This window comes from Pan paniscus, chromosome 15 (assembly GCF_029289425.2).
Source record: "Pan paniscus chromosome 15, NHGRI_mPanPan1-v2.0_pri, whole genome shotgun sequence".
NCBI lineage: Eukaryota > Metazoa > Chordata > Mammalia > Primates > Hominidae > Pan > Pan paniscus.
Genome location: NC_073264.2, coordinates 106517221 through 106542549, shown reverse-complemented (window position 1 = coordinate 106542549; position 25329 = coordinate 106517221). Strand labels below are relative to the sequence as shown.

At 57.6% G+C, this 25329-nt stretch overlaps 1 protein-coding gene across 13 annotated transcripts in view; it reads right to left on the bottom strand.

Annotated features, from left to right (window-relative positions):
* Nucleotides 1-25329, bottom strand: part of PACS2 (phosphofurin acidic cluster sorting protein 2) — a 100275-nt gene that overhangs the window by 30713 nt on the left and 44233 nt on the right. For all 13 annotated transcript variants that reach the window (XM_055098085.3, XM_034938292.4, XM_034938297.3 and 10 more), the window contains exons 2-6: nucleotides 20995-21082; nucleotides 16495-16584; nucleotides 12858-12983; nucleotides 913-1075; nucleotides 141-214 (exon numbers count right to left, since the gene is read on the bottom strand). In XM_055098085.3, coding sequence (XP_054954060.1) covers nucleotides 141-214; nucleotides 913-1075; nucleotides 12858-12983; nucleotides 16495-16584; nucleotides 20995-21000 — 459 coding nt within the window. In that variant the 5' untranslated portion in view covers nucleotides 21001-21082. The remainder of the gene's footprint in view (nucleotides 1-140; nucleotides 215-912; nucleotides 1076-12857; nucleotides 12984-16494; nucleotides 16585-20994; nucleotides 21083-25329) is intronic.

Genomic DNA, 25329 nt, shown 5'->3' with positions numbered 1-25329 from the left:
GAGATGGGCGGCCAACCAGGGGCCAGGCCCGTGGCTCACCCACCCTCACGAGGCCCTGGTGACAGCTGGTGAGGACCCCACAGACCCCAGGACACCCGGTGTGAGCCGGGAGAGGGCGCGGAGCCCCGGCCCCAGGTCACCTGCCCCTGCACGGCGTCGTCACTGGCCTCCTGCTCGGAGGAGAAGCTCTCATACTCCTCCTCGGAGTAGTTATCTGCGGAATGAACAGACAGAAGGGAGGGTGCCGTGAGATTCCACCCGGGAAACCAGGCAGTGACCACCCCCAGGCTTCCCTGGACACAGAGTGGGGGCAGCGAGGAGGTGGATCCATGCAGGACAGAGGGGCTCCAGACACAGGTGCTGTGGCCCCGAGCCCCCGAGTCCCCCAAGTCCACTGGCAACAGTCCAGGTCGGGGTTGGCAGGAAGTGGGGATGGGCAGGGAGGGCAAAGGGGGCCACATGAACTGCTCCGGCCTCCACGGCCCCTCCTGCCAGCTGGCATTTCAGCCTGGATTTGCACCGACTGGGTCTCCCCCGCCTGAGGAGTAGGGGAGGCCCTGGTGACCCCACTGGGGTGGCGGCAGCTGTGGCACCTGCCCATGGCGGGCCCTGCACCCAGACCAGCAAGGGCATCACAGTGCAACCCTACACCTCCTTTTTGAGGACACTCAGGACTCAGGCCTCTTGACCAAGGAGCTGCAGCCACGGGGGCAGAACAGGGACCTGTGGCAGCCCGGACCCTACAACAGCGCGCACCTCTGCTGTGGCTTCCAGACAGGAGAGCAACTGACATGTGCTCCGGACCCCCCACTCCTTAAGCCAGGCTGGACAGGTTCCGCCACCCGATGTGCCGTGGCTGGAAGGCAGGGCCTCCCCACAGCAGGGGCAGGAGCGGGCTGGCACCACACTCACCCGTGGACTTGGCCTTGGGGCCGGCCTGCATGGCGCTGTCTTCGTGGTCAATGGGCTGGCTGGACAGGGAGGCGATCCAGATCTCGGCCGCCTTGACGGGGGCCTCCTTGATGCTGCTGCAGAGGCTCAGCACCTGGCCACCTTCAGACGGGTGTTGCATCACCTGCAGGCCAGGGGCACGGTTCTAGAAAGCAGCACGACGGGAAGGAGCCCCGGTGCCCTGATGTGCGGGCTGGGGTTTCTGAAGGGCTTTCTCTCTCAGTGACAGCAAGGGGGACCCTCAGCAGGGCAGCCACAGGGCAGGGAGCATCCAGTGGACAGGAAACGTGGCCACTGGGGAGAGGGGACAGATACGAGAGGAGGACACAGGAGCCAGGCGGACAGACGAGAGGAACACGTGGGAGCTTTCACGAACGGGCCATAAGCAGAGGGCACTGGGCTGTGCTGGAGAGGCCAGTGCCAGGCACAGTCACGAGGGACTGAGATGGACAGACAGGGGTGTCCGCGGCCCTCCTGATCTCAGGCACGACTGCTGTCCATGCAGTGCCACCCAGGAAGATCCTGGCCCCCTGCTCCAACCCTGCCTCCACCCTCCACCCACCCAAGAGCTCAGCAGCAGCAAAGCAGTGTGTGAAGCCGGCCGCCCAACCCACAGGAGCCAATGCCCAGGGACCAGTGTCTGTGGGGGACCAAGGAGGAGCCGCCGGCACTCTCAGCCAGGCCGGAATCTCCAGCAGCAGGAGACACCCACCAGACCTGGCTCACAGGCCAGGTCAAGCTCCTCTGTTGTGAGACATTCAAACCAGGGAGCGGCAGAACAAGCCCCGGCCCCTCCTGCAGCCACGACCTGTGCCCAGGCACAGCCCCGCCGTGCCCCACGCCAGCCTCAGAACCACACGCCATGACGACAACTCTCAGACGCTCACAGCCTTGGGGCCAGCTGTGCTCTAGAAGCCGCCTTTTGGGGCTATCGGTTCACATCCAGATGTTAGGATTTTATAGACCAGATTTATTTATTACTTTTTTGAGACAGAGTCTCATTCTGTAGCCCAGGCTGGTGTGCAATGGTGCGATCTCGGCTCACTGCAACCTCCGCCTCCTGGGTTCAAGTGATTCTCCTGCCTCAGCTTCCCAAGTACCTGGGATTACAGGCGTCTTCCAGCACGCCCAGCTAAGTTTTGTATTTTTAGTAGAAACAGAGTTTCACCATGTTGGCCAGGATGGTCTCAAACTCCTGACCTCAAACGATCTGCCTGCCTTGGCCTCCCAAAGTGCTGGGATTACAGGCGTGAGCCACCACGCCCAGCCGACCAGATTTATTTTGATTGTGGGGTCCTGATTTGGGCTGCTAATTCTTCAATTAATCAAGGTAAAAAAATGTTTAAAAGTTTACATTTGCCCTCATCTTCATTTCAGAAAATGACAAAGGGCAGCTGGCAGCTTCTGCCAACACTCGCACCCACTGCTGACGCCCTCGTTCCCACAACTCGCCGGGGCACACGCAGCTTCACGTACTTGGAGGCTGCTGTTGTCCAGGCCCCCAGCACCCTGAGTCGCCTTCTCAGAGTGGCATCTGACCTGGCAGGGTCTCAGTGTCACACAGGGGTGAGAACCTGGAAGCTCTGAAGCCCTCGGTCAGAAATGCTGAGCCCTTGCTGGGCATCCCAGTAAAATGAGCTCCGTGGGGAGGGGACTGCCGGGCTGGGGTCCCGGAGGAATCAAGGTGGGGCTCAGGCGGTGCTGCACCTGCTCACACCAACCTCCATGGGGCTCAGAGGGGTCTGGGCCCTTTTTCTCCTAAGAAAACCCTGCTCGCTTCCTCCTTCAGGTGGGAGGGCAGGAAGGAATGGGGCCTCTTATCAAAGATGCTTTTGCCGGGATCCCTGGAGCTGGCTGTAGTGGGAATGCTCTGCTGGGCCCGCAGCGGGCCAGGGGCGGGTTGTTGATTAGCCCCCGCTCCACTCAGCCTGTCGTCGACCTATATGTGAACACTATTTTGATATCTGCAGGCCCTGAAAGTCCCAGGCCCCCACACTCCAGGCTGCATGTTCCTCTCCTCCTGACAGTGCTCCTTGGGGCGTGCATCCTCCTGCCAAGGGGCCAGCCACCCCTGAGCTGGGCACTCCCCTGGGGTGATGCTGGCCGGCAGGTCACTGTCCTGGACTGTGGCCATTCCCACTCCTGCCCCTGCTGACCCTGAGACCACCCTCCCGGGTTAGTCCAGCAGATGCTCTGTGGATGCTCAGCGATCCTCAGCAAAGGGCTGGAGCTGCCTCACCAAGGAGGGTGGCCCCAGGGCCCAGCTCCCTCCACCCCTGACCCTGACAGGCTCCTCCCTCTTCCATTTTCAAATAGATTTTAGTGACAAGGAAAATTGAGGCCGGGCACAATGGTTCACGCCTGTAATCCTAACACTTTGGGAGGTTGAGGCAGGTGGATGGCTTGAGCTCAGGAGTTTGAGACCAACCTGGGCAACATGGCGAAACTCTTATCTCTACAAAAAGTATAAAAAATTAGCCGGGCATGGTGGTGCGCACCTGTAGTCCCAGCTACTTGGGGACTGAGGTGGGAGGACTGCTTGGGCCCAGGGGCTTGAGGCTGCAGTGAGCCAAGATCACACTACTGCACTCCAGCCTGGGTGACAAAGTAAGACCCTGTCTCAAAAAAAAAAAAAAAAAAGAAAAGAAAACAAAATTGCTCAGGATGTCACACTTAATTGTACAAATACTATAATAAAAATTTTGCAAAAACAAATAGTCATGCACCACGTAACGACAGAGGTATGTTCTGAGACATGCATGGTGAGGAGACCTCGTCATCTTGCCAACATCGCAGCAAATAAGCCTGGATGGTGCCGCCCACCGCGCACCCAGGCCGCCGCCCACCGCGCACCCGGGCCACCGCCCACCCGGGACGCCCACCGCGCACCCAGGCCGCCGCCCACCGCGCACCCGGGCCGCCGCCCACCGCGCACCCGGGCTGCAGCCCTCACTCTGCTCTACTGCACTTTGCTGATCTTTTGTTTTTTACAGTGAAGGCTTTTGTCAACCCTGCATCAAGCAAGTCTATCAGCGCCACTTTTCCAACAGCACGTGTTCACTTGGTGTCTCTGTGTCACATTTTGGTAATTCTCCCAATATTTCAAACTTCTTCACTATTATTATATCTGTATGGTGATCTGTGATCAGTGAGCTACGGTGTGACTATTACAATTGCTCTGGGGCACCACGAACATCACCCATGTAAGACGGTGAACTTAATCAGTAGGTGTGTGTGTGCGTCCGACTGCTCAGCCCACCGGCCATTCCCGTGTCTGTCTCTCCTGTGGCCTCTCTCTTCCGAGACACAATAATATGGAAATTAGGCCAATGACTAACTCTACGGGCCCCTAAGTGTTCAAGTGAAAGGAGGGGTTGCACATCTCTTTCAGTGAGAACCTAGAAATGACTGAGTTTAGTGAAGAAGGCACGTCAGAGCCGAGAGAGGGTGAGGGCGAGGCCTCTTATACTAAATCACCAAGCAGTGAATGCAAAGAGAAAGCTCCGGAGGGAAAGGAAAATCGCTGCTCCAGCGAACACAGCAACGAGAATCAGCAAAGCAGCCTCAGTGACGGTGTGGAGAGAGTGAGTGGCCAGGATGAAGATCGAACCAGACCACACTCCTTCATCCGGAGCAAGGCCCTGACTCCCTTCACCTCTGTGAAGGCTGAGAGAGGCGAGGAGGCTGCAGAAGAAGTTTGGAGCTGGCAGAAGCTGGTTCATGAGGTTTTAGTAAAGCAGCCGTCTCCATAACATAGAAATGCAAGGTGAAGCGGCAAATGCTGACAGAGAAGCTGTGAGTTCTCTAGAATATCTAGTTCAGATCTTGACGAAGGTGGCTAACACTAAACAACAGATTTTCAACGTAGAAGACATAGCCTTCCATTGGAAGAAGATGCCATCTAGGACTTTCATAGCTAGAGAGGAGAAGTCAATGCCTGGCCTCAAAGCTTCAAAGGACAGGCTGCCTCTCTTGTTAGGAGTGAAGGCAGCTGGTGACTTTAAGTTGAAGCCAGTGCTCATTTACCATTCCTGAAATCCTAGGGCCCTTAAGAATTATGCAAAGTCGACTGTCTGTGTTCTGAAAATGGAACAACAAAGCCTGGATGACAGCACATGTGTTTACAGCACAATTGGCTGAATGTTTTAAGCCCACTATGAGACCTATTGCTTGGGAAAAAAAAGGTTCCTTTCAAAATATGACTGCTCATTGACATGACCTGGTCACCCAAGAGCTCTGCTGGAGACTCGCAGGAGACGAATGTTGTTTTCATGGCTGCTCACACGACATCCATCAGGCAGCCCATGCATCAAGGAGTCATTTCAACTTTCAAGTCTTATTATTATTTGAGTTGGAGTTTCGCTCTGTTGCCCAGGCTGGAGTGCAATGACGCGATCTTGGCTCACTACAACCTCTGCCTCCCGGGTTCAAGCGATTCTCCTGCCTCAGCCTCCTGAGTAGCTGGGATTACAGGGGCCCGCCACCACGCCTGGCTGATTTTTATATTTTTAGCAGAGATGGCATTTCAACATGTTGGTCAGGCTGGTCTTGAACTCCTGACCTCAGATGATCCACCTGCCTTGACCTCCCAAAGTGCTGGGATTATAGGCGTGAGCCACTGCGCCCGGCCTCAAGTCTTATTATTTTTAAAAAATGTGTTTCATTCATAAGGCTATAGCTGCCATAGACAGTGATTCCTCTGATGGATCTGGGCAAGGTAAATTGGAAACCCCCTGGAAATGACTCACCATTCTTTTTTTCCTTTTTTTTTCTTGAGACGGAGTCTCGCTCTGTCGCCCAGGCTGGAGTGCAGTGGCACGATCTCGGCTCACTGCAAGCTCCACCTCCAGGTTCACACCATTCTCCTGCCTCAGCCTCCCGAGTAGCTGGGACTACAGGCGCCTGCCACCATGCCCAGCTAATTTTTTATATTTTCAGTAGAGATGGGGTTTCACCGTGTTAGCCAGGATGGTCTTGATCTCCTGACCTTGTGATTCGCCCGCCGTGGCCTCCCAAAGTGCTGGGATGACAGGCGTGAGCCACCACACCTGGCCCATTCATTTTTTTTGAGACAGATTCTAATTCTTGTTGCCCAGGCTGGAGTGCAATGGCGCGATCTCGCTCACTACAACCTCCACTTCCCAGGTTCAAGCAATTCTCCTGCCTCGGCCTCCCGAGTAGCTGGGACTTTAGGTGCCTGCCACCACACTCCACTAATTCGTTTTTTTTGTTTGTTTGTTTGAGACGAAGTCTCACTCTTGGCGCCCAGGCTGGAGTGCAATGTCGTGATCTTGGCTCACTGCAACTTCCGCCTCCTGGGTTCAAGCGATTCTCCTGCCTCAGCCTCCTGAGCAGCTGGAATTACAGGCATGTGCCATCACACCCAGCTAATTTTGTATTTTTAGTAGAGACTGGGTTTCTCCATGTTGGTCAGGCTGGTTTCGAGCTCCCGACCTCAGGTGACCTGCCTGCCTTGGCCTCCCAAAGTGCTGGGATTACCAGCGTGAGCCATTGCACCCGGCCCACTAATTTTTTTGTTTGTTTGTTTGTTTGTTTTGAGACGGAGTCTCACTCTTGTCACCCAGGCTGGAATGCACTGGTGCAATCTCAGCTCACTGCAACCTCCGCCTCCCAGGTTCAACCGATTCTTCTGTCTCAGCCTACTGAGTAGCTGGAATTACAGGTGCCCTCTACCACACCTGGCTAATTTTTGTACTTTTAGTAGAGACAAGGTTTCACCATGTTGGCCAGGCTGGTCTCAAACTCCTGACCTCAGGTGATCCACCCGCCTCGGCCTCCCGAAGTGCTGGGATTACAGGTGTGAGCCACCGTGCCCAGCCTTTTTTTCTTTTTTTGTATTTTTAGCAGAGACAGCGTTTCACCATATTGGCCAGGCTGGTTTAGAACTCCTGACCTCAAATGATCCGCCCACCTTGGCCTCCCAAAGTGCTGGGATTACAGGCGTGAGCCACTGCACGTGGCCTGGATTCACCATTCTTGATGCCATGGAGAACATCTGTGATTCATGGGAAAAAGTTGAGATATCAGCATTGACAGGAATATTGGGAGAAGTGGATTCCAACTCTCTCGTGGATGACTTTGAGGGCTCAAGGCTTCAGTGCAGGAAGGAAGTGCACATGTGGTGGAAATAGCAAGAGGACTGGGATTAGAAGCAGAGCCTGAGGACTGACTGAATTGCTGCAGTCTCATGAAGAAACTTCAGCTGATAAGAAGTGGCTTCTCATGGATGAGCAACAAAAGTGGTTTCTTAAGATGGAATCTGCTCCTGGTGAGGATGCTGTGAACACTGTGGAGTGACAACACAGGACTTGGGAGAGTCCACCATCTCGGTTAGTAACGCAGCAACGGGGTTTAAGAGGACTGACCCCAATTCTGAAATAATGGTGGGTAACATGGTACCAAACAGCACCGCATGTGACAGGGAAAGAAGAGTCAAGTATGCAGGAAACTTCTTTCTTGCCTTATTTAAGAAATTGCCACAGGCACCCTAGCCTTCAGCCACCAACACTCTGACCAGTCAGCAGCCACCCACACTAAGGACCCCCACCAGCCAAAGGGTTACAACTCCCCGAAGGCTCAGATGATTGTTAGCTTTTTCTTTTCTTTTCTTTTTTTTTTTGAGAGGAAGTCTCACTCTGTCACCCAGGCTAGAATGCAGTGGCGTGATCTTGGCTCACTGCAACCTCCGCCTCCCGGGTTAAAGTGATTCTCCTGCCTCCCCTCCCTAGTAGCTGGGATTACAGACAGGTGTGAGCCACGACGCCCGGCTAATTTTTTTTTTGTATTTTTAGTAGAGACGACATTTCACCATATTGGCCAGGCTGGTTTCGAACGCCTGACCTCAGGTGATCCGCCCGCCTTGGCCTCCCAAAGTGCTGGGATTACAGGCATGAGCCACCACACCCAGCTTTAGCAATATTTTAAAATTAATGTATGTATATATTTTTTGACATAATGCTATTGCACACTTAACAGATTACAGTACAGTGTAAACATAACTTTTATATGCACTGAAAAACCACGAAATTTGTGTGACTCACTTTATTTCAATATCCGTTTTTATTGGGGTGGCCTAGAACTGAACACACAATATCTTCAAGGTCAGCCTATATGAGAGACAGCCTCCTGCTCCTAGGCCACAGACCTGTAAAGCATGTTACTGTACTGAATACTGTAGGCAATTGTTACGCATGGTAAGTATTTATGTGTCTAAACACATTTAAACACAGAAAAAGTAGGCTGGGCACGGTGGCTCATGCTTGAAATACCAACACTTGGCCGGGTACAGTGGCTCACGCCTGTAATCCCAGCACTTTGGGAGGCCGAGGTGGGCGGATCGCGAGGTCAGGAGATCGAGACCATCTTGGCTAACACGGTGAAACCCCGTCTCTACTAAAAATACAGAAAATTAGCTAGGCATAGTGGCGGGCGCCTGTAGTCCCAGCTACTCGGGAGGCTGAGGCAGGAGAATGGCGTGAACCTGGGAGGTGGAGGTTGCAGTGAGCTGAGATCGCGCCACTGCACTCCAGCCTGGTCGACAGAGCGAGATTCCGTCTCAAAAAAAAAAAAAAGAAATACCAACACTTTGGGAGGCCCAGATAGACAGATCACTTGAGGTCAGGAGTTCAAGACCAGCCTGGACAACAGGGTGAAACCCTGTCTCCACTAAAAATAAAAAAATTAGTTGGGCGTGGTGACGAGCACCTGTAATCCCAACCACTCGGGAGGCGGAGGAAGGAGAATCACTTGAACCCGGGAGGTGGAGGTTGCAGTGAACTGAGATCGCGCCACTGCATTATAAAAGTGAGACCATCACGAAAAAAATTTAAAAATAAAAAGCAAAAAAAAAACCACAGTAAAAATAAAGTATAAAAGACATAAAGTGGTGCCTGTGAATAGGGCACTGACGATGGCAGAGCCTGCGGGGCTGGAGGTGGCTCTGGACAAGCTGGTGGGTGAGTGAGTAATGCGAAGGCCCAGGAGGTCGCCACGCACCGCCGTGTAGGGGTGGACGTGTGTGTGGATGCGAAGGCCCGGGAGGTCGTCACGCACCGCCGTGTAGGGGTGGACGTGTGTGTGGATGCGAAGGCCCGGGAGGTCGCCACGCACCGCCGTGTAGGGGTGGACGTGTGTGTGGATGCGAAGGCCCGGGAGGTCGTCACGCACCGCCGTGTAGGGGTGGACGTGTGTGTGACCAGGCCCTGGACACCTGGGCCACACTGAGTTCACACAGGAATAAAGTAACTGTGCTATGGTGTTACGATGGCTACCATGTCATCAGGAGATAGGAAGTGTCCAGTGCCATCATATTCTCACGGGGCCACCCACTGATATGCAGCCCACACCTGACTGGGCTGTCATCAGCAGCCTGTGGCCGTGCAGACACTCATAGAGAGAAACTAAAGGGAATCCAGCGTGCAAACGGTCAGGGTGACGCTCCCGCGCTGTCCTTACCCTGAGGTCTTCCTGTGTCCCACCATGAGCCGCCCACCCCTCAGGTCCCCTTGGGCTGGACCTGGCCCCAGTGGCATGTGCAGCTTGTGGCGAGTCCACAAGAGGAGTCCGGCTGTGCAAAGAAGCATGGCTGCTCCCTCAGCCACCACCGCACTCCCAGGTCACCCCTTCGCCTGGTCATGGGTCTGTCAACCTTCCCGTCTTGTCGGGGAGCCCACAGGCCCCAGCCTCAGACAATGGCCACCAGCTGGCATGCCTGCGTCCCCCAGGCTGCAGCCCCAGGGTGGTCTGGCCACACGAACGCCCACCCCTACACACTCCCTCTACGGGTGCTGGGGTGAGTTCCGAGAGCCACACCACAGGAGAAGGCCCCACGTCTGCCCCCACCGCACACCTGCCTCTGCGGAGCTGCCTCTGAGAGGGACCACCTGCAGTCAGCTCAAGCTTCCTGAGAGGTGGCAGGCAGAGGCGCGTGCCCAGCAGGCCCTGGGGCTGCGGTCACTCCTGATGGTCTCAGCCAGAACTGCTGGTCAGCCTGCAGACCTAAGCCACCCCACGCCGGCGTCCAGCTCCTGGCACCCATGAGGCCCGGCCCCTACCCTGGGCCACCTTGGACTCCACTTCCTCAGCCTCAGAGTAAGTCCAGGGCTCTGGGCCTCAGCTCTCACAGAATGAGTGCCAGGTGAGGGCAGAGCTATTGTGTGGCAGGGGCCCAGGCTGCTCCCAGCCCCTCCTGCCCCCTGCGTGTGCACCCATTTGAAGGGAGGTGACACCTGTGTCCCCACAGCCATCGCCTCCTGCTCTCCCCACAGCCTGGAGGTACTGGGCAGGTGCCCCCCACATCCTCTCCCACCACACTCTCAGCCCTGGCCTCGAGTCCGCCCAACGGCCCGCCTCACCCCACCCTGTGCCCTCAAGGACCCTTCCCCACCGCCGAGCACTACTCTCAAATGCATGGCGCCAGCCTCACCGACACCCCACTCTCATGACAGTCCCTATGGCAGCACCCATGCCCTCACCCCCGTCTCAGGCGTGCAGTCTCGGAGCCAGCAAGCCCCCACGGCACAGCTGCCTGAGCCCAGCTGGTGAGAGCCCCCCACCTCTGCCACCTGTGTCCGTCTGTGCCCTCGGGGCTGTCCCGCCTCCGCAATCTCCCGTGCTCACACTCTCAACAAGCCAGCAACGCTCACAGGTGGGAACCAGCCCCAAAAGGTGGCAGGACACAGGGAGCCCATGAACCGCCCTGGTGCTCGGGGACACATGGGAGGACCCAACTAGGTTCTGGGACCAGGCTGCCAGTGGGAGGTGGAAGGATGCCCCGAGGGCCTGGAGGAGATGCTGGAGGGGAGAGCGAGGAGCAGTCAGATGATCTCGGCTTTGGAAGCCACAGGTGCAGGGCGAGGGAGCCTTGGGGTGGGGGCCACAAGCTCAGGGGCAGGGCACTGGAACTACATCCAGGGGTGGGGCTTTTCTGCCAAGAGTGAAGAACAGATGATGGGATTTCAAGCAGCAGACGATGTGGCTGGTGTGACCTGGGGTGGGGGAAGGTTGCTCCAGCCTCTCCCCGGGGATCAGGAGGGGACAGCCCAAGGCTGGGAGGACAGGTGAGGGAGGGGCCTGGGAGCAGAGGCCAGCATTCAGGGCAAGGACGCCAAACACAGAAGCACCAGTGCTGAGAGGGGCTGGGAGGAGCCGCCTGGGGCACTGGGGTGCAGACTGAGAGATGTGGGTGGAGCAGCCCGGGGCAGGAGCTCACAGGGACCGGCAGGGATCAGCAGGACATCGCCTGCATGGCTAATGGGAAACACAGGGACCGGCAGGGATCAGCAGGACCTCACCTGCATGGCTAATGGGAAACACAGGGACCGGCAGGGATCAGCAGGACCTCGCCTGCATGGCTAATGGGAAACACAGGGACCGGCAGGGATCAGCAGGACCTCGCCTGCATGGCTAATGGGAAACAGAGCCTGCATGACCTCCCCACAGTGCCTGGACCCTCCTGCTCCACAGGAAGCAAGCGGTGGCTCCCAGGAGGCTCTCACAGCCCAGAGAGCATCCCTGAGCTACCTGTTCACCCATCGCTCAGCCTGCAGGAGGGAGGCTGGGATGATGGGCAGCTCCAGGCCAACAGAGGGGTCCCAGGGCCCTGGGAAGTGCAGCCTGGAGGCCCGGTCCACCCGTGCTGTCCGTGGTTTGCCGAAGGAACCGGGAAGACTGCAAAGCTTGTCTGAGGCCCTGAGGCGGCACGGAGAAGCGAGGCCTCGGGACGCCACTGCTGCTTCCTGTACCCTCCACGCTCCCATCTCCTGGGGTAGCAGGGAGGACTGAGCCCAGAGTAGTACTTGGCACTTGTCCTGGATGCGTAAGTGGGGGTGTGTGAGGATCTGGGGGACCTAGCGCTTGACCTGGGAGACAGGAGGCCTGCAGGCTGGGCCTGGGGGTGTGGGGGAACCAGCTACAAGTGGGCACCCCCACTGTCCTAGCCCCAAGCCCCAGGAGCAGGGGGACAAAGTGGGAAGAAGAGGGGCTGGGGGGCTCTGGCATCTCCGGCTCCCAATGAGGGGCTGTGCTGGCTGACCTTCCCAGGCTCCAGGCAGGCAGCAACCCAGCTTCACATGCCCCAAGCACCACTCACGCCTGCAGCCCCTGGACCCCTGAACACAACCCCACGATGGAGAAAGTTCTGAAGCAAAAGAGACAAACTGGTCTGGGGCCCTGGGCTGCCCCTTCTCCCAGAGCCAATCTTGCAGCCCCGAAAGGGTCCATGAGAAAGTCCGAGGCCTCAGCCTGGGGTGTCTTCTCCCAGGCCCCCACGCCCTACCGCAGCCTCCTTGGAACGCTGGGTCCTCTGGAGCAAGGTGGGCTGCTGCTTGGCTGTTTCTTTTCCTTTTGAGGTACTTCCCCTTCTTTCCCCTCCAGGGAACTCCAGCCACCCCTCTGACCTCTGGGTGCTGCCCCTGCCCTGCTCGGGTATCGTCGCTAGCCCCTTCACAGAACTGACACCTGTCCTGCTCCTGCTCAGCCAATCCTGGGCCAGAGCACGTGCTGAGCAGGATGCAGACACGAACCCATCACAGGACGCACCCGTGGTGTGGGGACAGCAGCGATTCCTCCATGGGAAGGACTCCAGAGCAGCCTGACCCAAAACCCAGCCTCCACTGAAGGGCAGGACAGGCTCGTTAGAGGGGAGTGCGCGCGGCTGCAGGCATGCGTGGAGCCATGCTAGGCGGCAAGGGAAGGTCAGAGAGGAAGCACCACCTGGGGCCGCACCTGGCCCTTATGGCGGAGCCCGGCTGCCCAGGCTCCTCTCATCATTTTCACCTGATCCCTGGACATCTGGACCCGGGAGAGACATCTCCATCTCCCACGGGCGAATGCTCTGGCGCCCACGTGGCCAGCCCGACGCAGGCCACGCCAGACGGAGCACTCACCTCAGCCATGCTGATGGAGCCCGCGGCCAGCGTCTTGTAGCCCAGGATGGTTCTGTTCTTGTAGCGCTTTCTGCGCTGCAGCATGATCTGAAGCTTGTTGCCTTCCCTCTTCAAGAAGTGAGGATACTGTGGGCACAAGTGCGAGTGGCAGCTGAGGGTGCACCAGGGCCCCAGGCAGCATCACGGCCTCTGACGGCCCAGCCACCCTGCAGCCTGCGACCAGGTCAACCTGCTGCCCATGAGATCGGAAGGGCACCCACAGACGGGCCCCCAAGTTCATCCCAGTGGCATGCCGGTCCCCAGAGCCCTTCCTTTACCCAACACAATCAAGAGTGAGCCAGTCGCCAGAGCTTAGGCCCCGAGGGCTCCGCTCCACGCTAACAGCCATGGCAGGTGGACGAGGACTACGTGCTGCAGTGTCCGGGATGGCCGAGCGCACCTGTGGACACTCGGAAACAGTGCGGCGGCTCATGTGCCTGAGGCAGTCAGCAAGGTGTGACCCAGGATGCTTTTCCGCGAGGGGCACACAGGGCGGGGAGGGCTCTCCCTCCGAGGCCCCCTGTGCACCCAACTCGCCTGCACGTCTCACCACAGGCTCCCTGTCCAGCAGGGCTCCAGCAAGCTGATGTTCACAAGTATCTCTTAGACACTCAGAGTTCACAAATAAAAATCAGTTTAAATACTTAGGGGAAGATGGGGCTGTTCACCACCCTAACTGCGGTGGTGCTGACATGCCTGAGCATGCCTATCAAAACCCACTGAACCATGGAGCATTGGGCCAGGCGCGGTGGCTCACACCTGTAATCCCGGCACTTTGGGAGGCCAAGCTGGGCGGATCACCTGAGGTAGGGAGTTCGAGACCACCCTAGCCAACATGGCAAAACCCCATCTCTACAAAAATACAAAAATTAGCCGGGCTCACTGTCACCTCCACCTCCCGGGTTCAAGCGATCCTCCTGCCTCAGCCTCCCGAACAGCTGGGATTGCTTGTGAACTCTGAGTTTCCCCTATCTTTTTAAATAGAAGAGCAAAATAGCCTTGACTCAGTAAGTGTTTTTTTTGCCCTCATTATTATATTCTCTCTTTTTTTTTGAGATGGAGTCTCACTCTGTTCCCCAGGCTGGAGTGCTATGGCATGATCTCAGCTCACTGCAACCAACCTCCACCTCCCGGGTTCAAGCGATTCTCCTGCCACCTGCCTCGGCCTCCCGAAGTGCTGGGATTACAGGCATGAGCCACCGCACCCGGCCTTACATTCTCTTTATCATAGATAAGGAATGAAAAACTAGGCTGGGCATGGTGTCTCACGCCTGCAATCCCAGCACTTTGAGAGGCCGAGGCAGGCAGATCATGCAGTCAGGAGTTCGAGACCAGCCTGGCCGAGATGGTGAAACCCCGTCTCAACTAAAGATACGAAAAATAGCCGGGCGTGGTGGCGCGTGCCTGTAATCCCAGCTGCTCGGGAGGCTGAAGCAGGAGAATCGCTTGAACTCGGGAGGTGGAGGTTGCAGTGAGCCGAGACTGCACCAGTCTGGGTGACAAGGAGAGACTCCATCTCAAAAACAAACAAACAAACAAAAAACAAAGAAAAACTCAACCTAATAAACAAATACAAATCTTCTAATCATTTAAGAATAAACCATAATCAACAGAAGATCTGCAGTAACGCAGGACACTGGTGGCAATGATGAGACAAATGCTCTCACCCCAGGGGACAGTGATGAGAGTGCCGTCTCCCCAGGGGACAGTGATGAGGGGGGCCCGTCTCCCCAGGGGACAGTGATGACGGGGGCCCGTCTCCCCAGGGGACAGTGATGGGGGGGGGCCCGTCTCCCCGGGGAGTGATGAGGGGGCCCGTCTCCCCAGGGGACAGTGATGGGGGGCCCATCTCCCCAGGGGACAGTGATGAGGGGGTGCCCGTCTCCCCAGGGGACAGTGATGAGGGGTGCCGTCACCCCAGGGGACAGTGATGAGGGGGCCCATCTCCCCAGGGGACAGTGATGAGGGTGCCCGTCTCCCCAGGGGACAGTGATGAGGGGGGGCCCGTCTCCCCAGGGGACAGTGATGAGGGGGGCCCGTCTCCCCAGGGGACACTGATGAGGGTGCCCCTCACCCCAGGGGACAGTGATGGGGGGGGGCCGTCACCCCAGGGGACAGTGATGAGGCGTGCCCGTCTCCCCAGGGGACACTGATGAGGGGGCCCGTCTCCCCAGGGGACAGTGATGAGGGGGCCCGTCACCCCAGGGGACAGTGATGAGGCGTGCCCGTCTCCCCAGGGGACACTGATGAGGGGGCCCGTCTCCCCAGGGGACAGTGATGAGGGGGGGCCCGTCTCCCCAGGGGACAGTGATGAGGGGGGCCCGTCTCCCCAGGGGACAGTGATGAGGGTGCCCGTCACCCCAGGGGACAGTGATGGGGGGGGCCGTCTCCCCAGGGGACAGTGATGAGGGTGCCCATCACCCCAGGGGACAGTGATGGGGGGGGCCGTCACCCCAGGGGACAGTGATGAGGCGTGCCCGTCTCCCCAGGGGACACTGATGAGGGGGCCCGTCTCCCCAGGGGACAGTGATGAGGGGGCCCGTCACCCCAGGGGACAGTGATGAGGCGTGCCCGTCTCCCCAGGGGACACTGATGAGGGGGCCCGTCTCCCCAGGGGACAGTGATGAGGGGGCCCGTCACCCCAGGGGACAGTGATGAGGCGTGCCCGTCTCCCCAGGGGACACTGATGAGGGGGCCCATCTCCCCAGGGGACAGTGATGAGGGGGGGCCCGTCTCCCCAGGGGACAGTGATGAGGGGGGCCCGTCTCCCCAGGGGACAGTGATGAGGGTGCCCGTCACCCCAGGGGACAGTGATGGGGGGGCCGTCTCCCCAGGGGACAGTGATGAGGGTGCCCATCACCCCAGGGGACAGTGATGGGGGGGGGCCGTCACCCCAGGGGACAGTGATGAGGCGTGCCCATCTCCCCAGGGGACACTGATGAGGGGGCCCATCTCCCCAGGGGACAGTGATGAGGGGGGCCCGTCTCCCCAGGGGACAGTGATGAGGGTGCCCGTCACCCCAGGGGACAGTGATGGGGGGGGGCGTCTCCCCAGGGGACAGTGATGAGGGTGCCCATCACCCCAGGGGACAGTGATGGGGGGGGCCGTCACCCCAGGGGACAGTGATGAGGGTGCCGTCTCCCCAGGGGACAGTGATGAGGGTGCCCGTCTCCCCAGGGGACAGTGATGAGGGGGGGCCCGTCTCCCCAGGGGACAGTGATGAGGGTGCCCATCACCCCAGGGGACAGTGATGAGGGGGCCCGTCTCCCCAGGGGACAGTGATGAGGGTGCCCGTCTCCCCAGGGGACAGTGATGAGGGGGGGCCCGTCTCCCCAGGGGACAGTGATGAGGGTGCCCATCACCCCAGGGGACAGTGATGGGGGGGGCCGTCACCCCAGGGGACAGTGATGAGGGTGCCCGTCTCCCCAGGGGACAGTGATGAGGGGGGGCCCGTCTCCCCAGGGGACAGTGATGAGGGTGCCCATCACCCCAGGGGACAGTGATGAGGGGGCCCGTCTCCCCAGGGGACAGTGATGAGGGTGCCCGTCTCCCCAGGGGACAGTGATGAGGGTGTCGTCACCACTGGTGAAAGACTCACCTGCAAGGAGAAGGTCAGGGCCAGGTCTGTCTCCACTTGTCCACTGGGGGGCAGCACAATCTCATGGGACCGCAGGATTCGTTTGGAGCCCTGTGATTAAGCAAGACCTGTTCTAGCTCAAAGGACTGCATATCAGCAGGAAACCAGGCAAAGACACCGTGACTCCTGCACTCTAAAACTGGCAGGATTGCAGCCCTGCAGTCTGGGGCTGGTAGGCACAGGCTGGGGTAATTCTCAGAGGTGCCCTGGCATCTTTCCCAAGAGCCTTAAAAACATGGAGACCCTTCGGCGCACAGGCTCCACCTCCAGGAATCTGCCCTAAGACATGAGAGAGAAACCAGGAGCGGCTCCTGCTGAAGTTAACGCCATCACAAAACAGATTCCACGGCCAGGTGCAGCAGCACCTGACTGTGCTGCCCAAGTCTGTCTGGCAGAACAAATCTGGAGGCACCAAGCCTCTTCTGGTTTTGGTTTTGAGAGACAGGTCTCGCTGTGTTGCTCAGGCTGGACTTGAGCTCCCGGGCTCAAGCAATCCTCCTGCCTCAGCCTCCTAAGTAGCTCAGCCTACAGGCATGTGCCTCCATGCTTGGCTTAAAGCATTTTTTTATTTTTTGTTTTTATTTTTTGAGACAGGGTCTCTGTCACCCAGGCTGTGGGGCAGTGGCTCGATCTCAACTCACTACAGCCTTGACCTCCTAGGCTCAGGCAATCCTCCAGCCTCAGCCTCCCTAGCACCTGGGACTACAGGCATGTACCACCACAAAAAAATATACAATAATTTTTGTATTTTGTTAAGAGACAAGGATTAGTCATGTTGCCCAGACTGGTCTCCAACTCCTGAGTTCAAGCAATCCACCCTCCTCGGCCTCCCAAAGTGCTGGGATTACAGGCATGAGCCACTGCACCTGGCCTAAAGCATTTTCTAAAAAGAAGAATGAACAGGGCTGACTGGTCCTCTCAGAAAATAAAACATACAGAGATACAATACTTAAAACACGGAGATGCTGTCACAAAAATGAGGGTAGTAGAAGCCTAGATGTAGGTGCAGGAAATGCATGAGCACCTGAAAACTCAGTTCATACCCGGTGAGCTTCAGGCCAGCAGGAGACATCACACGCACCTGTGCTAAGTGGATAACGAGTCATTTGCATGAAAGACAACAGGACCCCACCGCAAACTTTATATCAAAATAGATTCCTAATGGATTGAACGTGCTTATCGCAGTGCTGTTTTAAATGGGACCATCCCAACAAGGATGAGCTCGGGGACCTCGTGCCCCGAGAAACAAGCAGCCGCTGTGGGGTCCCAGGCACAAGGTTCCCGGAGGCCGGCGCGTGGGACACAGTGGATGAGAGGTGCCAGGTGGCTGGAGGGCGGGCGGGGGTCCAGGACAGACAACGGGAGCCCGGGGCCAGCCCAGGTTCGGGTGGGAGCAGCGGGGCCTCAGGACAGGTGCGGGTGGCCCGCATGGCCGTACTCGGGCTCCATGAGACGTCCATGGGGGACTCTGGTCCTCCCCTTGTGCTGGGGCCTCACGTGCAGCGCGGCAAGGGGCAGCGCGGCTCTCCTCGGCCAGCCCTCCTGTCCCCTCTCCTCTCCCCAGCTGCCCCTGCGTTGTGGTCTGGACTCTCCCTGCTCCTCCCCTTGACCCTTCAGAGATGTTTCCCTGCAAACGTGCTCTGCGTCGGGTCCCTCTTAGCATCCCCCCCTCAGAGGACCTGCAGGGACCCAGCTGTGTCGGGAAAAGGACAGTGTGTGCCACCAGCCAGTGAGGCGAAGGTGCACGCCAGAGAAGGCTGAGGGGCAGGTGGGGCTGTGGGGCCAGGGTGGCTGTTTCCCCCACAGGGGGCCTGGGCGGAGAGGACACCCCAAGAGAAGCAGATGAGGAGCTGGGGGTGATCAAGGGAGGCCAAGGGCCACGTGGCTGCTGAGCTGGGGTGGGCAGGGAGGGCATGGGCAGCCAGTCCATGGGCTACACAGAGGGGCTGGAGAGGTGGGGCTCTGAGGGGCCCTGGGGCCAAGCTCTCGGTCGAGACACAGGCTGGGGCAGGACCAGAGACAGGCAGAGGAAGGAATGGGGCCAAGGAACAGGGTCAGTGTGGGGTGGGGCCCCATGCCAGAGGTTACAGGTGAACAGCACCAGACTCAGAAGCCAGTGAAGGGTCGACTCTTGCCTTCATGCCTTTCTGCATTGCTCTGAAGACCCAATGAGACCCTGACCCCTGACCCCCAAACCAAGAGGTCCAGACACAGCCTCATGGCCTGGTGGCAACGGCCCACAGAGAGCTCCCTGTTCCCCAGGGATGACCCGCAGCCAGACTGCAGCAGGTACTGGGCACCCTGGGCATGGCCACACCCATGGGCAGGGCAGGCGGAGAGATGCTTCCATCCTGCTATCAGCCACGCACTCCTGGAAGTTCTTGGGGTCCTGCTATCAGCCACGCGCTCCTGGAAGTTCTTGGGGTCCTGCTATTAGCCACGCGCTCCCGGAAGTTCTCGGGGTCCTGCTATTAGCCACACGCTCCCGGAAGTTCTCGGGGTCCTGCTATTAGCCACGCTCTCCTGGAAGTTCTCGGGGTCCTGCATTAGCCACGCTCTCCTGGAAGTTCTTGGGGTCCTGCTATTAGCCACACGCTCCTGGAAATTCCTGGGGTTCTGCTATTAGCCACGCACTCCTGGAAGTTCCTGGGGTCCTGCTATTAGCCACACACTCCTGGAAGTTCTCAGGGTCCTGCTATCTGCTATTAGCTACGCACTCCTGGAAGTTCCTGGGGTCCTGCTATTAGCCACGTGCTCCTGGAAGTTCTTGGGGTCCTGCTATTAGCCACGCACTACTGGAATTTCTTGGGGTCCTGCTATTAGCCACGCGCTCCTGGAAATTCCTGGGGTTCTGCTATTAGCCACGCACTCCTGGAAGTTCCTGGGGTCCTGCTATTAGCCACACACTCCTGGAAGTTCTCAGGGTCCTGCTATCTGCTATTAGCCACGCACTCCTGGAAGTTCTTGGGGTCCTGCTATTAGCCACGCACTACTGGAAGTTCTCGGGGTCCTGCATTAGCCACGCACTCCTGGAAGTTCCTGGGGTCCTGCTATTAGCCACACACTCCTGGAAGTTCTCAGGGTCCTGCTATCTGCTATTAGCCACGCACTCCTGGAAGTTCTCAGGGTCCTGCTATCTGCTATTAGCCACGCACTCCTGGAAGTTCTTGGGGTCCTGCTATTAGCCACGCGCTCCTGGAAGTTCCTGGGGCAAGGCCCCGCCACCCGGGGAACCCGGCCACCAGCACACGCCGCAGATGTAGGCTGCTGCTAACCCACGAGCATGTTCAGCGAGGAAAAGGGTTTCTCCAGACGTTTATTTAAGATGCAGTAGGTTTCACACAGCGGCAATTGACTGGGACAGACAACAAGCCTCAGGCCTCCTCGCACTCAAGACCCAGTGCTTGGCTGGTGACCTCAGCCACGCTGGCCGAGGCTCAGGTGCTACTCTGCAGGTCCGGGAGACCCGGAGACCCCGTGTCAGAGCCACAGCAGGTGTCAGGAATCCGGCCAGCTGCAGGGACCTGTGTGGGGCCTTGGACATCGGCTCCACGAGCAGGGCCCCATCCTCGAGGAGCTGATGGGCTGGGGTCAGGAGCACAACAGCCACTGAGACCCCACCCTGTCACACTGGACGGCCACACAGAAGGACACTCCTGTATCTGAAGACATGGGTGAGACTTGCCCATGAGTGGTGCCGGCTAGGGAGAGCCCGCTGGCGGTGGCCCTATACAGGCCACACACCTGGAACCGTACGGCCCTGAAAGGGCAGGGGTGGCCCTGACAGTTGGCGGGGACACCTCCCTGTCTGGGCCACTGGGCAAAGGCCATGCTGCAAGGGTCATGGCAGCTCTACCCCAAGGAGGGGGCGGGGCCTGGGCCAGGCATGGGGAAGACACCAGCACGACCCCTCTGGAACAGCTACTTGTTCAAAGCCTTCGAGAGGTCACAGGACCCACTAGGGTCAGGAGAGAGGCCCTGGCACCAGAGGCTGGGAGTTCTGGCTAGGCCCTCACCTCCCAGAGTGCCCTGCTCCCCTCTCCCACCGACGCCCTCCACCCCACAGAAAGTGGGCAGGAAGTGGGTGCTGAGTGCAGCAGGGAAGCCCTGGCTCCAGGTGCTTGGGGCCCGTCCATCACTGTGAGGTGACTCGAGGGCAGCTCTGCCCTGGGAAGGCCCCATGCATGTGACCTCCACATCCCAGAAGGCCGGGCCTGCCTCTCTTGTGCGGGACAGGACTGGACCCGGGAGCATCCTGTCATTCCCAGCCCCCCGGCTCCCGGAGATGGCATGGCTGCCCGCTGTTTCCTGTCATTCCCAGCCCCCCGGCTCCTGGAGATGGCATGGCTGCCTGCTGTTTTGGCACAAGGCCCCACGCTAGCGCACCGCCTGACTCGTCTCCCAGGCACATGGAAAGCCTACACAGCACCCAGCCACGGCCGGGGTCACAAGGGGCCTCACCTGCATCTTGACAGCGATCACCACGGAGATTAGCTCCTTCTCCAGCTCCTTGAAGACCACCAGCTTCTTCAGAGTCAGGCTGCACAACCTGTGAGGCAAGACACAGCTCAGCCTCGGGGCTCCGCCCTCTCCTCAGGACGCGGCCCTGTGCCGTCCCAGCACTGTGTCACCCCGGGAGCCTGCACCCTGGGGTGCAGGGCGGGGTGTGACTGCCTGGGCGGCCCCAGGACCTCACAGGGCTCCAAGACATCACCCCAGCTGTCCCTGCACATGGTGGGCACCCCTCAGCATCCGCTGGCTGCCGGGCCAGAGGTCCCATCTCCTGAAGGCCCCTGAGGGTTAGCCTCCCTCCCATGGAACTCACTCAGTGTGGGCCTGTGGACAGGCAGGTAGGAGGGATGACAGGCCACAAAGAGAAGATCTGAGAGTCCTGAGCCAGCTCCCAGCTGTGAGAGCACAGGCCTCCCCTCTCCCGTGGCCCTATCCAGCCCCAGGCCCAGCCGCCACAAATCCTGCCCACCCCAGGACCCCCTGCCCATAGCTGGGATACGCTTTCCCCCAACCTTCCTTCTGTTCATTTCACCTCCATCATTCCGTCCTGAGGCCACAGGAGTCCTGGAGACGCCAGGGACAGTCTGAAGGACACACCCAGTGTCCAGGGCTCTGTTGCTGAGGAGTGGAGGGGTGTAGACCCTACCCTCCACTCTGCCTAGTGCTGCCCCGTGTGAACATGCCATCTCCCCGGGGCATCTGCCGTACACGCGCCAGGGCTCCAAATCCATCCAGTGAAGATGCCCACACCACCCACCCATGCCTGAAGGTGTGTGGGGTGCAACACCCACACTGGCAAGCTTTCCGGAAACTTTGGCACAGCTCTCTTTGAAGCTTGGCTCATTTTTCTTCTTGCTCAGGACAGTAGAAGGGTGAAGGCACCACCATCCAGATGGGGATGGCACTGTCTGCCCCGCCCGGCTTCAGGCTCCAAGACCAACAAGTTCTGAGTGGCTGTGTCTGTGCTGGGGACACTTTCCCTTGGGGAAGTCTGGACTTGTGGCACCCACCTCCTGGGCTGGTGCTTGGCCCTCAAAGTATGAATGTAAAACACCAGAACAGGCGCCAGACACAGTCAGGCCATGGAACGCAGCCACCCACCAGTGCCACAGTGGCCGCCACGTACTTCCGTCTCCACCCCTGGGCATTGGGTGTGGACATGACGGTGGGAAGGCAGTCCCAGGCCCTTCCAGCACACATCCCTGCCCCCAGGCAGCGGGAGCACTGGATGGATACAGCCTGTGTACGACTGCCTGGGTGGCCTCAGGACGTCACAGGGCTTCCTGAGCACCTGTCAACCCATTTGTAAAATGGAGACCACAGAGACCCCACTCCCATCCTGGCTGCTCAGGTGATGATATCGACACTGTCTACACTCCACTGAGCTGCTGAGAGAAGCCAAAGGGCAGACACCAGAGCACTCTGGGTGGGACGCGCCTGACTTGACAGCAGGGCAGCAGGTGGGAGGTGCAACGGGGACAGCGGACAGCAGGCAGTGGGGGAGCCGTGCAGGCAGGGGTAGGGAAGCTGTGTGGGCAGAGGTGGGGGAGCCATGCAGTGGGGGGGGATGCTGTGCAGGTGGGGGTGGGGGAGCCGTGCAGGCGGTGGGGGTGATGCCGTGCAGGTGGGGGTGGGGGTGGGGGAGCCGTGCAGGCGGTGGGGGTGATGCCGTGCGGGTGGGAGTGGGGGAGCCGTGCAGGCAGTGGGGGGGATGTTGTGTGGGCGGGGGTGGGGGAGCCGTGCACGCAGGGCCACGGGGTGCTCTCTGCAGACAGGGCTGCAGACGCGAGCAGTGTCTGACAGTCACCAAAGTCACCAACCGGGCTGTGTGATTCTGCATGGGACCAAGTCATACACAGGGCGGCCTGTTCCAAACAAGATTGGGTCAGTGTAGCTCAAAAAGCAGCACAGGACTAACCCGGAAATGAGTCTGCTTTCCAACACTGGAAGACGGACCTACCCGGGTCAGAAGATGTTTTATTTTTCTGAGTTCCAAGTTCAATGTATTTAAGTCCAGCTTTTTAGGTAAACAGGCATGGAGCTTAAACAATGAGTGTGACAAGCCTGTCTACTACAGACATCTCTGTCAGAGTCCTTCAACTCATTCCCCGAGCTGCAGTCAGACTGTCCACTGTCGCCCGTCAGTGTTTGTGCACACAAGGTGCACTCTGAGGCCACCTGTGAGCTTTAAAGTCATTCTCATGCTCAGTATATCACAAAATAAGTTAGGCATTAAGTCAGAGTCTCCTAGGACTTGGCAGAAACGCGGAAGGGCCTGGCCTGAGGGGGGCGCTCCTCCAGCAGGGACCCTCGTCCTGGCTCCACCCCACTCCACTGGGGCTGCCCGGATTCCCACAGACTCTCTCTTACTCAACACAATGCAAGAGGAAGAAAGACAGAGGAGAGAGACTAAGAGAGAGGTGATATGAACCAAGATAGACCGTAGGCTGGGTCACACCACAAATCCTTCACAAATACAAAAGATCTGATATCATACAAAGAATACGTTCTCTGACCAAAATGGCGTTAGACTAGCAATCTGTCACAGAAAGATGGCGGGGAAATCCTCTTGGGATGCTTGGGAAACTAAAAAACAAAAACCTACGGATCAAAGGAAGTCTCAAAGGAAATCAGAGAACACTCTGAAAGGAATGTAAATGAAAACGCAGCACGTCAATCTGCCAGGTGCAGCTAAAGCCGTTCTGAAATGAGAATTTATAGCGTTAAGTGCTTATGTCAGAAAAGAAAAAAGATTCAAATACACAATCTAAAGATTCCATTTTTTTTTTCTTCTCAAGACGGAGTCTCGCTCTGTTGCCCAGGCTGGAGTGCGGTGGCGTGATCTCGGCTCACTGCAAGCTCCGCCTCCTGGGTTCACGCTATTGTCCTGCCTCAGCCTCCCGAGTAGCTGGGACTACAGGCGCCCGACATCACGCCCGGCTAATTTTTTGTATTTTTAGTGGAGACGGGGTTTCACCGTGTTAGGCAGGATGGTCTCAATCTCCCGACCTTGTGATCCGCCTGCCTTGGCCTCCCAAAGTGCTGGGATTACAGGCGTTGAGCCACTGCACCCAGCCAGATTCCATCTTTTTTGAGATGGAGTCACACTGTGTTGCCCAGGCTGGAGTGCAGTGGTGTGACCTCGGCTCACTGCAACCTCCACCTCCTGGGTTCAAACGATTCTCATGCCTCAGCCTCCCAAGCAGCTGGGATTACAGGTGTGCACTACCACGCCCAGCTAATTTTTTATATTTTTGGTGGAGACAGGATTTCACCATGTTGGCCAGGCTGGTCTCGAACTCCTGACCTCAGGTGATCCACCCACCTCGGCCTCCCAAAGTGCTGGGATTACTGGGCCACCGCGCCCAGCCCTAAGGTTCCATCTTAAGAAACTAGAAGAACATATTAAACCCCAAGTAAGCAAAAGGAAGGAAATTATAATGATAAAGAGGAACAACTAAACTGAAAATAGATAAACAATAAAATAAAACCAAATGCTAGTTCTTTGGGAAGATCAATAAAATTCATAAAACCTCTACCCAAACAAAGAAGAAAGTAGACAAAAGTTGCCATTATCAGAAGTAAAAGAAGGAAAGCACTACAGACCTTACAGACTACTGGGAAATACTATAAACAACTTCATGCACAAAAATTTGACTACTTTGATAAAATGTACCAATTTTCATTTCCCTAGAAAGCCACAAACTACTAAAACTCCCCACAATGAAATAGATAGCTGGTATAGTCCTACACCTATTAAATAAATTGAATTAATTGTTAAATTTTCTGGGCCGGGCGTGGGAGAATCACTTGAACTGGGGAGGCAGAGGTTGTAGTGAGCCGAGATCGTATCACTGCACGCCAGCCTGGGGGACAGAGTGAGACTCTGTCTCAAAAATAAATAAATTAATTAATTAAATCTTCCAAAACAAAAAAAACAAAAAAAAAACTTCCAGGCAAATTCAACCATATATTAAAAGTTGAGGCAGGGAAGGGTGGCTCATGCCTGTAATCCCAACACTTCGGGAAGCTGAGGTGGGTGGATCACTTGAGCCCAGGAGTTTGAGACCAGCCTGGGTACACAGGGAGACCCTGTCTCTATAAAAAGTATAAAAATTAGCCAAGTACGGCAGCACACATCTGTAGCCCCAGCTACATGTTGGCCAGGCCTGGTCTCGAACTCCTGGCCTCGAGTGATCTGCCCACCTCAGCCTCCCAAAGTGCTGGGATTATAGGCATGAGCCACCACACCTGGCCGCAGATCACATATTCGACAAAAATTTT